This window comes from Choristoneura fumiferana, chromosome 9 (genome assembly GCF_025370935.1).
Source record: "Choristoneura fumiferana chromosome 9, NRCan_CFum_1, whole genome shotgun sequence".
Taxonomy (NCBI): Eukaryota; Metazoa; Arthropoda; class Insecta; order Lepidoptera; family Tortricidae; genus Choristoneura; species Choristoneura fumiferana.
In genome coordinates this window covers 14,224,452-14,238,224 of record NC_133480.1, presented here as the reverse complement: position 1 = coordinate 14,238,224, position 13,773 = coordinate 14,224,452, and the positions used below count along the sequence as shown (strand labels likewise).

Sequence of the window (13,773 nt, the reverse complement as noted above, 5' to 3'; positions counted from 1 at the left end):
TTCAAGTCTCTTTTGCGAGCAACTGACAAAAACTCAAGATCTCCCTAAAAATTATTTATACCGAAAAGTACTTCATCTGTAATGGATCAAGGGAAATCGTCAATTACTGGCCACCTTACTAAAAATGAATTCTATATATAGGTGACCAGAATTCATTTTAGTATAAGGTGGCAAGTTATTCAAGGGTGGCCTGTAATTGACACCTTTTACTAAAAATTACATCTGAATAAATTTTTAGTGTAAGGTGGCCAGTTATGGAATGGTTTGCCAGTATACATTATGTCAATCCAATTTATGGAGTGTAAACAAACCGATGTCATCAAAATTCTTGTATAAACACCGACTGGATCGAGTCAATAACACATTTATCTATAATTCGTGTCTTTTAACTAGACGTCCAATCACTTTTTTCACCAAAATTCACTCGATTTCAATATTTAATTTTCATTTGAAAAATTTTCGTCAAAATCTGCCGTTATTTCTTGAATGAAACTCGTGTATAATCTGTAGTAGGTAGCATAGACTAGCGTAGAGAAGATGGTAGAAAATTTGAAATTAGCGATTATTATTTATTTACCTTAAAATTAAACAGTAACTATCTGTTTTTGTAATTGAATAAACAGTCTTTGGAATTAAATCAAGTATTGTAAATAATAAAATTGACAAAAATACTTCGATCTATTCAATTAATAAATTACTTAATCGATTTAATGAACAGATTAATTATTTTGCAATAGGTTCTAGGTTTTCATCATTAAATGTCTGTGGTCGGGTTAATGGCGTCTTTATTTACCCTTTCTATAAATTGAATTGACATAACGTATAGTTGACGGTTTACTCTATGATGAAGATACGGTCGTCCTTCAACTTCACCAAAGTCATGTTTGTCTACACGTAGTTTGGGCAACGCACGAGATCGCGCTTGTTTTCGCACGGTCGTGTTTACATGATCCATCAGCCGATCTGTTATCGCCAGAACATGCACTTGCCGCTTTATTAAACCTATTGTTTATACCACTAAGAGCATTTCGCTAGTTCTTGGTTTGAAAGAGGTAGTTTGCTGATCGATAGGTTAAAAGTATACATTTTATAATTAGAATTTGTTTTTATGCGTTTAGTTCTGCCATCGATTACGTGTTCTACTTCGTGCTCTCTTTTTTTTGCTTTTTTTATAATAAGAGTAAATAAAAATCTTTGTTGACGGAAAATAAGACGATAGGAAAGCCAAAAATTACTGTTTACGAACAAAACTTGTTATTTAGGTACTGTTTACAATAAAATAAATGTCCATGCCGCACCTAATACTTACTTTATTTAGAACATTTACTTATAATTTTTTTTTCCTTTTTATTTAGAAACTTGAATTATTATGAACTCAGTTTTTGAATATGTTGTCCACAGATTCTACGATGAATGCAAACGGAGGTATAACATCAAGCTATGGAAAACTTTCACAGACTGCTTCAACTGCTTGCCTGTCGCGGCGATAGGTATGTACTTTTATAAATATACTAGCCTCTACCCGCGGGATTTCGCAAAAATTCTCCTGGAAATTCATAATAGAAAATTAGGTGATACTCTAGTGATACTATGAAAATGAAAGAAACATATAACTTAAAAAAAAAATAACAAAAATTACGTTAAAAAGAAAGTCTTTTGGAACAAAAAACTGGCTTTTACCGTCCACTGCACTATACGAGTACTATGCTTGTTCTCTATACGTGTAAAGTCTAGATAAAAACATTTTCACTTCCGCAAGACCTACATGGCATGGTGCTGACTAAATATGGCGCGAGCCACCGAGAAAGTCTAGTGTTCTTACGTTAGTTGCTGGTACCTACTTGAAACATTTTTAAACCTAGGACAAGTTAACATAGGTAGTTACACATTTGGCCCATTCTTACTGAAATAAAATAGAATAAGAACTTTTCTCTCAATGGGTAGGTACTTGAAAAGAAAGAAAGGCGCTGCTCAGAATATTCTTTACCTACAAGTTTCGTTGTTTTTTTTTCGTACAAAAATATAAAGTGAGCATTGTTATCTTCCAAAAATACGGAGACATTGCTTGAAAAGATAGCTGAAAAAGGCTCCAATCTTTACGAGCTCGATGGCTAAAAAAATAAATCAAATATCTTGAGATTTTTTTAAGAGATATTGAAAGCCGTCAATGTGAATGAATACATGCATGCGTGTTCTCGGATTAGTCAGGTTGTTTATGGGTGCGCAAGCTGATCTAAGAGCGGGGTACTTATAGTAAACGACACGAAAGTATAGGTAGAATCCAAAATCATATTACTCTCTTGTTCTGGTTTGGCTCAAACGAGCAAGAGGGAAATATGAGTTTAAGGTATACTTCCGTGCCGTTTACTATAAGTGAGTACGTCACACAATTGTCGATCGCTTACTTTAGGTTTCTCGCCGCATGCCATACTTCACAAGCTATTGTTTCTTTTCCTCCAATTCCCCCAAGAAAAGCTCTCGAGAAAACTACTATAACTTCGGCTCTCAGGGTGTACGCCCTATATATTAAGAAAGAATATGACATATACAATCATTCACAAGCTGTTCGCCTCACTAGTTGATCTGATAGATCTAATGAATACTGATTGAAACGTTTTCATCCGGCATTATCGCGGTACAACAATGCTCAGTGGTTCGTTTGATTAGTCAAGCGCCTGTCTAAACTGGAGCGCGCGTCCATTATACAGAGCCGACCACATCCAGGGTAAAGTTAGGCTTTCAAATTTATTTTACAAGGCTAAAGCAGCTTCGTTAGTGGGGAAAATTCGAAGGGCTAATTTAAACACGTACGTGTTTGTGAGAATGGGTTGCCTGAGGCTAAGTCCTGTGGCCCTTTGTGATCAAAGTAACACTCCATTCACCTCATTTGTCATTTTTTAAAACATACCGTATACGCATTTTTTTCTTTTAGCGCAACTTTTTCTTGTCTGCCTTTACTTGGAGGTTTTTCCTACTTCAAGATGCAGGGACAAATCCTAAATAGACACGACAACGCTTAAAATTCATTTTGGTTTCACGAATTATTTTTCCCAAATTGTCTTGAAGAACCCCAAGACAGAAAATATTATCGTTTCATTCTATCTTCCACGAATTTTAATATAAAATTTAGCGTTGCCCTCAAAACGGCTTTTATTACGGCTCGTGAAGTTTGAAGAGTTATTTTTAAAGGATCGTATAAATAAAACAAAAATGTAGGCACTTGATACCTATACCAAGTTCATGCTTACCGCAATGCGAAGGTCGGAACGATGCTACTATATTTAAATCCAATCCAAACGCATTGCGTACAGACTGTCTGATACTTTTTCTTTGAGTTGCGCCTTCAAAATAGCTTCTAGCCTAGCAGCTGTTCGTGCTAATACGAGAACGAAATGAGAAGTATAATACTAAGTACTAATTATGTTCTTGTGCTCTAAGAGTCATGTTTAAAGCCAAAGTCAAAGTCAACATATCTTTATTCAATTTAGCATTTATAGGTATAACAAGCACTTATAAGGCCGAACGAAATAATGCTATTAAAGTAAGCAAAATAAACCAACCGTTCCGTCGCCACATCGGTTAGCTGCCGTATTTTCCAAACTGCAAAAGCAGCAGAGCTCAATCTACCAGCGATTGCTGTGACGTGATGTCCCCACTGCAGTTTAGAATCGAGCGTAATGGTGATTTTCCAACGGCAAGGCGAGGCGAAACGAGAATTGAAATTTGTATGCATTCTCGCGCGCCCGCCGCGAGCCGCCGCGGGGCGCCGCCATAGAAATTTCAATTCTCGTCTCGCCTCGCCGGAGGAAAATCGCCTTTATTCCTAAAAATACTACTGATTTTACAAATTCAATAGTTTGACCATTTAACTTTATATTTGAAACTGAATTCGAGTTAGATGAATTTATCAACGAGAATTTAATACATTTGGTTTTCTTAGGATTTAGTAACAAATTATTGGCAGCAAACCATGCGGATATCATAGACAGGGGCTTGGGCTTGGGACATGGATTGGGCTCAATGAAATCGGTGTCTTTTCTACTAACCTTGAACAGTAAAGACGTGTCGTCAGCAAACATAACTATGCACGACTTTTGGCTTACCATTACCATATAAGTTAGGTCATTTACATAAATAAGATACAGGAATGGGGCAAGGGGCATCTGTTATGCTGCTTATGTTTGTTATTTGTAATTAGCTCAAAGACTTGATTACGATAGAGTGACGGCGAATGACGTTACGTTGCGGGATTACAAAAAAATCTAATTGCATACTAACATGTTCGTTAGTGAATGTTTTACTACTCGTCAGATTTTACCTGATTGCTTTGCGTGAGCTGAGGTTTTATAATGCTTAAGTTTGAATTAAACGCCTATCAATACGATTAGCTCATTAAATGTAGCTGGTTAGCAGCTAAAAATCAACGTGGACATTGTTTCCAGTTCACTGCATGAAGTTCTTAACTTGCCAAGTACATTATGTAAGGTCGACCGTTTTGGACGAATTAAAGTGGAATCTCACCCCTATTCGACCTCTCCGGGGAAACGGCGCTGTAATAGCGTTTAGCTGATGGTTGCGGCTACGTACCTATTCGATATATAGTAAACGACTCTAATAGTCCCCTATGAATACTTCAAGCTTGAATTTCAGTTTTTTTAGAGCTTTTCTTGAGTGCGGTAACACGGTTGTTTGTGCTCATAAGTGACCTCTGATGGATTTATCAAGAAAACTTATTAAGCGACAAGCGAATACGCTAGCCGTTTTAGAACAAGTTTCGTTATACGTGTAGAATTACAAGTCAACGCTCTTACTAGTTCAAAGATAAGAACATACCGGAACATCTCATGTCATAGTAAATACAGGTTTCCATCCAAATCCGGGCTTAACCTCTTGACTGTTATTTAATCAGAGCCTCGCATTGAGATATTCTTGTTTGCATAGTGAAAGTGAATGAATTCGCATATTGTTACGCAACTGCCCAAAGTTAAGTCACGAATCACGTTCTACCGTCTGCATTTACATCTCTTAACTAACAGGAACTTTGCACCTAATTTCTGTACATTTACAAACTACTTTTACTAGAGAGATTACTATATTTCCATGATTCTAGCATAGCGTGCTGTTGGTTAGTTTAGGAGCATGCTTGTTAAATTTGTAAAGTTTAATTAACTTTTCACCTTACGGCCCCCTAACGAATGTAATGCTAGCGCTACACTAATTTATTTTGTACGAGCCTTACGCCCTGCTGGGCTTCCATAGGCTGAAAAGCACGCAATTCGATGGATTCTTTCAAACGTAATTAATTATGTAATTTACACCGGTGTGTGTACAGCCAAGTGCAAAGATATCGACACTGCTAAAGTTACAAGTGTTACAACTAACCTAACCAACAAAAAGTAGGAAAACCCCCGACTTTGTCACTTCAAAGTTCAATATCTCAAAAACGGCTGAACCGATTTTGATAAAACATGTCTAAGAACCATCGCTAGAAAAGCTGCTTTCAATTAAAAAAAAACAGCATTAGAGCTGCACACACACACACACACACACATACAGACACACAGCGGTCAAACTTATAACACCCCTCTTTTTGTGTCGGGGGTTTAAAAATATGTATACACGACTTTATGCACTTGACATTAAGATCGTACATATTTTTGTAACTTCGGCCGTGTCGATATATTTGCACTTGACTGTACAACAAAATGTCGGTTTCTTTTTTACGAGATGAAATGATTACCTACTTATTCTTTTTAATGATATCTTGTCTTATAAAAGAATTTAAACGATGCAAAACCCTGAATAATCGTCAATTCCGATTGTTAAGGCTCTTAATTACACTTCAGGTTGTCTATTAAAGAAGCGTATGTATATAGCGATTCTAGTCTATCTACATTAAAGCGGGTAGCATTTGCGCGCCGAATATTGGGCCGATTGTTGTATGACAGTATGATTTTAGTGTGTTCTTGACTTTGTTGCAGTACACAACAATACTTACTAAGCGACAAGGCACTACAGCGTTCAGCTAATCTTGAGCTTGACATGGTAATTCCTTTAGTTTGTCCAATAATACTCCTCAGTATAGCTAGTAATACATTCCTCTTTTTATCATCGTCCCAGTTGTATAGAAATCGACCCATAATCAAGCTAGTATGAATGCTCGGATCATCAACCCATATGAATATTTATCGTGTTTTCTCTACATTTGCAACAGATATACGCCTGGTGCATAACATTTATACGGTTGTGCGATTCCGCATAGAGGATGGTGCGATGCTTGGACGCTTGGTGACAAGCGGAGCGGAAGGCTTCCGCTTAATGTTATAAGAAATGAATTACACTATCATTATCAAAGTTTAAGAGTTTGCACCCTTTTCGGTGGAGTAATTGCCAAGTATTTCTTTCTTTTGCTAGTCTTGGACTTCTTGGATAAGACACCCGGTGTTAATGTTCTCTTTAATTTGGTTGCAATAATTAAATCTGTCTTCCTCTTCCTAATCCTAGGGAACTACTCTAAATTAATAATTGAGTCGTGTATCGTCTGTAGATGTCGCGTCGCTCTCCATGTCTTTGTGAAAAGAGGATATTGAGATAATCATTGAAGTGGATCTATGTTTTTTATTGAAATCCATCTGTGCTGATACGAACAAAGAGTTTCTGGTAAGATTCAGTTGAGTAAATAAAAAATAAGTTAATCCATCAATTTTTAGGTCTCAACAGTCTCTTCATTCAGCCAGGTACATCAGGGGTGTGTGTGTCACATTCACATTTCGTTATTTTGTAACGACTTCCACTTTAGACAGTATTCTATTCTGTTATTCATCTTGACTGGTGTGGATTGCGTTAGATCACGTTTCATTCCCATTTCATTGAATGAGTTCAATTGGACAGGTTAAAGACTGACACTTCTAAAAACTTGTTAAACTGCGTAGCGTCGACATTTTTGGTAGACAACCCGAAGCAGAAAATACTATTCACGCAGCGAGTGAAGAGGCGGCGTATGTGAGATATAGGCTAGAGGTGAAAAAATTTAGGCGACTTGGTGAGAATCGGGTAGTTACGAGCGAGGCCAGACTTCTGCTACCTACTAATACATCTTAATGCATTCACACCTTTACAGTAACCATAACAACCGGCACGTACGTAAAAGCACTGCAGTTGCAGTAGTTGGCAGTTAGTTACCTATTTAGCTGACGTTACCGGCGGCCGTTGACCTGCTTTCTTAATGATGTCCTCAGCTGAAATAACATCTGTATTTAAATTCGTTTTGTGTCAAGAACACGCATATTAATGTCAGCATAATTAATTATTGTCATCTGAATAAATACTAGCCAATCCAACGATGCGCCGTTTTTGGTTTCGATAAGTTGGACATATTATTTCGACCTTCGACCCTTCATTGATGAATTTATATTTTAAACAACATATTTATTAATAATCTCGAATTAAGTACTTTTTTTGCAATTCAGTAAGTAAGTAATTTTTTATTTGCTAGAAGACGTTTCAGTGAAATTTAGTTTTTTCAATTAAGTGAATCCTATAGGATTCATGTTTAGTAGATTATTTGCACGAACCTCTAAAATGAGTGTAAAAAATGTATACATTTAAAAAACACTTTGTTAATTAGTTCACATTTATTAGATTTACACAACTCATAAGTTTAGTGTATTGATTTGTTTAAAAAAACGGCCTTCATATTTTCTTCAAAATTGTTTAAGTTACGTGTCAAACTTAAAAAGAGTGGTGAAAACACTTGATAAGGACGGTGAAATATTTTCTACTAAGAGAAATATGAGTAAAAAGGATACCAAAAAGGTAGAAAATTTCTGGCCCAGACGAAAATAATTTGTCCGAATTTGGTGCTGGAACTCAAATGTTTTTCTCTTGTATCAGCGAGTAATTGCCCTGTTTTTCGTATTACTGCTCATTCGTTCATAATTGACGACGTAAATTTGCTCTTTTATCACAAGTTTTTTTTTTCTCCTGAAACCTTGTTATTGTTACGTGAAAAATCTTTTTCAGCTGATGACAAGAATATTTACTGAGTCTCTTATTAAGTTGGAATCTTATATCAAAAATGGAAAGAACGTCTTTAAGAAGGATATGATTATACTTTAACCTTACCTTACCTTTTGAGAAATACCTAAGGTTGGTAATATAAAACATATTTTATTTATTTAACTCTGAATTGAGAAATTTCTATTGTATAGTGATATTTACTTTGATAGAATAAGGTATTAAATTATTAGTTTCGTACAGTAAATTGTATTTTATCGCTACCGATGCTATGTAACTAACTTCTACAAGTTAGAATTCTCCATATTTCTAGCCTTGACTTTTGCTAGGACAGGAGAATTACCGACGGGTATAGGTGAAACAGAATTATTTGATTAAGTGAGAATCTGCTAAATCCAATGCGTTATTTAGGTAAGTACATTTTTTTATACTCTCGTCATCGTTTTGTTAAATCCTAAAAATAAATCAATAATAAATACTGGAGTACCTCTCATGTTGCGATAGAATTTCAAGGCGTTCAGTCATCGTCCGATACGTCAGATAAAAATAAAACATCTCTGAATCGCTTTCCGTTTTCGATAAACGAAAACGATACACGTCACTCGCAAGTAAATCCATAGCGTAATAAATTTGAAACAAAACCGATGTTTAATAAAGGGTGTCCCAAAAAGGACGCAAGATTTGAAATTGATGAAAAACACATTTTTTTTTTCGTTATAATATATTTGTATATTAAATCTTGAAATACATAAAATAGGGTTCTTTGTGGAATAATACGTCAGGCAAATGTCCTCCTAGGCTTTGCTGGCACATACGCATTCTTTTGACAAAAAATTCTATGACCATTTTGCATAGATGCGGCTGAATTTATCCAATGCAGCTTGGATTTTCCTTTTTAAAGCATTGCCATTTGAACGGCTTGTTTTTGGACGACCAGTGGAATGAACATCATGAATTGATCCACTCTCCCTGAATTTTGCAACCACTCTGCTCACAGTTGATGAAGTCAAGTCAATATTCCGACCATATTTTGCACGGAATTTTCGGACCGTACACGCCAAACTTCTTTTGAAATATTGTTCAATAATAAAAATGCGTTGATCCTTCGTATAACCCGCCATTTTTACAAACCCTAAACATTCAGCTGTCAAATAGTTTTTTTTTAGGGTTGCCAGCACTAAAATACAAAAATGGCGGCAAATTGAAATCTTGCGTCCTTTTTGGGACACCCGATACTAGCTTTTATATGACTTCATTTTATATTTGTTTGTTTAAAATCTCGCAAGTTTCATTTCGATCCGAATCGTGTGGTCGAATTGACTTAAAATTTGATACACATATGCAATTTGTATGACAAGACAATGCTAGTACAATCAATGAACAAAAAATACTTGTATTAATAATGCAATATTTAACAAAAAATTGTTTTTAATATCAACATCATAAATTAAAATGAATCAGTCATCAACATAAATATTCCTCGCCACATTTTCGGTTCTGATTTGCCCTTCCCTTGGTATGCTGAAATTAAAGTAAGAAAGAAAACGCTTAAAATGAAAAATTATGATTTGTGACCACAATTCTATCTTATTTAATTTAATACCAGTTTTATTTTCAAATGTGTCAAAAGTACCTAACGCAATAAAAAAAAGAAATTATTAGTTATTTGTGCAACAAGAGAGCAAAGTCGATTTTTGGTGCGAGTGTAGATTTTTAATCCCGAGTAAGCGAAGGGTTCTACAATTGAATCAAGAGCGACAGCGAGTGATTCTAGGTTAGAATCCTGAGATCAGCGAGGGATTTAAATACACGAGATGCCAAAAAACTTTGGTCTCGTGTGACACATACAATTTTTCACCTCAGCAGCGAGAACATAATTTAAATGTAACATAAGAATAAATCAACATATACACCTACCTGTTTACAAAACAATCACAATTTTTTTAAATATTATCTGAAAGAAACAAATATAATAATCACATTTAAAACCCTTAGGGCCTGGACACATGTCGCCGTACGGTGCCGTCTACGGTGTCACGGCGCGGCGCCGTCAAACGGCGTCGTGCCGAAACACGGTGCCGCGTACGGTGCCGTACACGGCGCCGCGAACGGCGTCGTACCACGGCGCGGTGCCGTGGTACGACGCCGTGCACGGTGCATCGCTTGGTAGTTTAACTAGTTTTCGTTTTGCTGCTGAACGCATAACACGCAAGTACAACCATCGGTTCAAATATACAAAACAATTGTCGTTTTAAATATATACAAGTATACAGTTTTTGCCTTGACATGGACCAAGAAAAACGTATTCTCCTGCTCCTACTGCTAAGACGACGAATGAAGAAAAACAGAAACGAAGATATTGGGTGAATCCATACTCCACTATTTACTTGCGTGTTATGCGTTCAGCAGCAAAACGTAAACTAGTTAAACTACCAAGCGATGCACCGTGCACGGCGTCGTACACGGCACCGCGCCGTGGTACGACGCCGTTCGCGCGCCGTGTACGGCACCGTACGCGGCACCGTGTTTCGGCACGACGCCGTTTGACGGCGCCGCGCCGTGACACCGTAGACGGCACCGTACCGGCGACATGTGTCCAGGCCCTTACTCAAAATGATACGTACAGTTGCGATTCCATCTTTAAAAAGTCACCAGAAATTTAAGAACAATACAAATCTCATAGGTACTTACTCATAACATGCATTGTAATTTGAACCTAGAACTTCTTGTAAAATATGTCATACTTATTTTTTAATACCGCTAGAAGCCTTATCTTTGGGTCATTAAAAAGGTTGAACAATAAACGTACTTATAATTTATTATAAATGTTTACCTTTAAATATGATTTTATTAAGATTTAGATTTCTATTACCTACATAAACATAAATAGATTTGTTACAAATTCATTCAATTTGACAAATATTTATTCCAAATGTAGAGGCAGTATACGGAATTCTTTTATAAAAAAAAAACAAGAGAAGCGGCTTTCGTGCAACGAGGTTGCATACTTTATTAAAAGATCGGGAAAATTTACATTTTGGAAATATTTCGTTGTCATGTAATTTTATAATACCATTGTAATACCACATTCACTACGCTGCCAACAGATGCGCTAGTTAACCCCGTTTAGACAATCATCGGCAGATACCACACGCAGTGTTTCCCGAAGCGCCAAGAGATGGCGCCACCGGTCAAATTAAATCGCGCCAACGTTTGGTAGATTTAGAATAATGAGGTCCAAGGAAACAATCGTGTCTGTATCGAATTCTAGGGACCTAATACAGCACGCTAAGCGCTCTCTCCTACGTTGAGACGTTTTAGTGTCTTTATTAGGGTAATAGGCTTTCTCTTAATTACTGTAATCGCTTCTCAGTAATAAACATTATTTCCGTGTAACGTCTGGTTTAAATCGTCGCTTCCCGCCACTTCCCCTTGCTAAACCATACATTTAATTTAAGATTGTAATCAACACATTTGATCCTATCTCTTGCTTTTTTCGTGTTGAAGTGAAAGTGACAGATCAAAGTGAAGTTCAAATATTTGGAATTCAGTGAGTAGACCCAATCCTGTACTCAGCATTTAAAAAAAATAATTAAAAAGTTACTTTGTCTCACGGAGTGAGCAAAATGCGATTTTGCTCACTGATGTCTCATAGCAAAACCTGCCTGTTTGAGGTGCTGGAGGTGAAAAATAATTTTATTAATTTTGAACATAAATTACCAAACATGATATCTGCCCATACGCCAGAGCTGAACTCGCAAGTTAACTTATACTTGCACTAAACATAATTCCTCTCAGCAAAAATGTTTCCTGTAACTACCAGTATCTTCTACGAAATATCCTTTCTCATATTTCTAGGATCGATTGGCTGTCGATGTCAACCACACGGCTCGATTCGAGCCACGATTCCCAAATTGTCAATAGCCTCTTCGCATAATTTTGAAACTTAAAAGGTCTAGGGAAGAAATTTCTGCGGACCGAAGCCCCACCCCAATTAAGCGTTATTGTCTCGGGCTCACAACTTTTATACTGGCTGAAATTTATTACTCCCTATTTAATTAAACCGGCTATTGACAAGTTAAACATTGTTGGATAGGTACTTTATTCCATTTACTTTATACTGCCATCTCCCTCCTATATCGGGACTTAAGCATGTAAAGTCTGCATGGAACAGTCCGTGTGAATAAATCTTTGTAACCTACTGCATAGCTTTTAAGTTGCCTATGTCGTCAGTCCACACATTTTATGTGAGTGTAAAAGCTTCGCGGTGACATAGGCGTGTTTACGAGCGCGGTTCAAGGGCAACTGTCATGGATGGTTTCACCGTCTGTGAGTCTACGCTACAATTTACCAATGCTTTCTACAGGGACCGGGTAACTCTCCAAGCCTCTTACGAAATAGAGCGAAATTCCCACGCCTGGAACGCAACGACCACCCAGATGTTGGCAAAAAGTGGCCTCGCAATTGTAATTTATGGTTGTATTATCTTTGTTTATGAACTCATATTTTCACTAATCCAATGATACCAATGGTCAACGGAGTAGGTCGACAAAATTCAGATTTGGCTAATGGACTGTTGATTTAAAGTATAACGGTATCATTATAAACCGTAATCATTTTGTCACCAGTGTTGACAATTTATATGACTAGTATTTAAGAATGACAGGTGCAAGAGTAGTCTAGTTGGTTAAAATCAGTAGCTATTTAAACTGCTACTATTTATGAATCGCCTGATGAACCCACTCAATAAATAACTTTTTATATTTATACTTCGTTATTGTGTAATACACACTAACTTTTCTCGCATTTCATCCCGTAATAGACATGAAACGAGCTGAATTAGGTCAATTGCTCTTATTCTTTCTCACTGTATCATCTTTATTACGATTGTACCTTTTTATTGTATAACTGGACGACTAATGTGCTCACCACACCTGCTCGTAAATGGGCCGGGTACTACGTTACGCAGTCCGCGGTCGTGATCGGCAAGCCTATTATTGTTGCTAGTACTAAATGCTGACGCATTGTGTGGTAGAGGTTACGTAAGACTGTAACAGTATCTCTTTTTTATGTCTATAACTGTTACATTTTGGCAACGCTGAGCTGCTAGATATTAACTAAGATTCTGAAATGAAAAATTCTGTCACGATTCAGATAAAAAGAAGCCGTATAGACAAATTACGGTCACTGTCGAGAAACGTACGGTATTCAAAGTTGTCACCGAACCCCACAGAATTAATGAGACTACCCCAGGAAAGTTATGAGAATTCTTCGTCTATAGCAGGACCATCTCTAAAACGGTTCAAGGCCCACGAAGGTTAGCGGCAAGCTTCTATTTCGAGACTACACGTGCGATGCCGAATGGTTTCATACAGACCGTGCAGCGCCCGAGTGTCTTGCGAAGGTGTTTGAGAAACTACATCTGGCTTGTTAACGGAAACAAGATTAATAACGTTACGGAAAATTTAGGTTCACCTTTAATAGTATCGTAAATCACTCTTAGGTTACACACGCGCTTTGAAATTGAGGGTAAAAGGCAGATTAAAGCAACGGATAATACTGTGGGAGAATATTAAACGACCGAACAGGAGAGTGATTAATCTTTGCCAGATCTAGACTTGGTTGAGGCAATCCAAGCCTTTGTTTACGTACGTCACCCTTCTAAGGCTGTCGAGGCCATGAAAACGATTACCGTGGTGTGATCGTCAAATTAAGGTTTTCTTGTTTCGGGAAAACAAATAACAAGGAGTCGGTGAA

At 37.0% G+C, this 13,773-nt stretch overlaps 1 protein-coding gene across 1 annotated transcript in view; it reads left to right on the top strand.

The window, feature by feature from the left end:
* Window positions 1-13,773, top strand: part of LOC141431379 (serine/threonine-protein phosphatase alpha-2 isoform) — a 52,351-nt gene that overhangs the window by 10,876 nt on the left and 27,702 nt on the right. Inside the window, exon 4 of the mRNA XM_074092550.1 lies at window positions 1,402-1,490. Within this exon, the coding sequence (XP_073948651.1) occupies window positions 1,402-1,490 (89 nt within the window). The remainder of the gene's footprint in view (window positions 1-1,401; window positions 1,491-13,773) is intronic.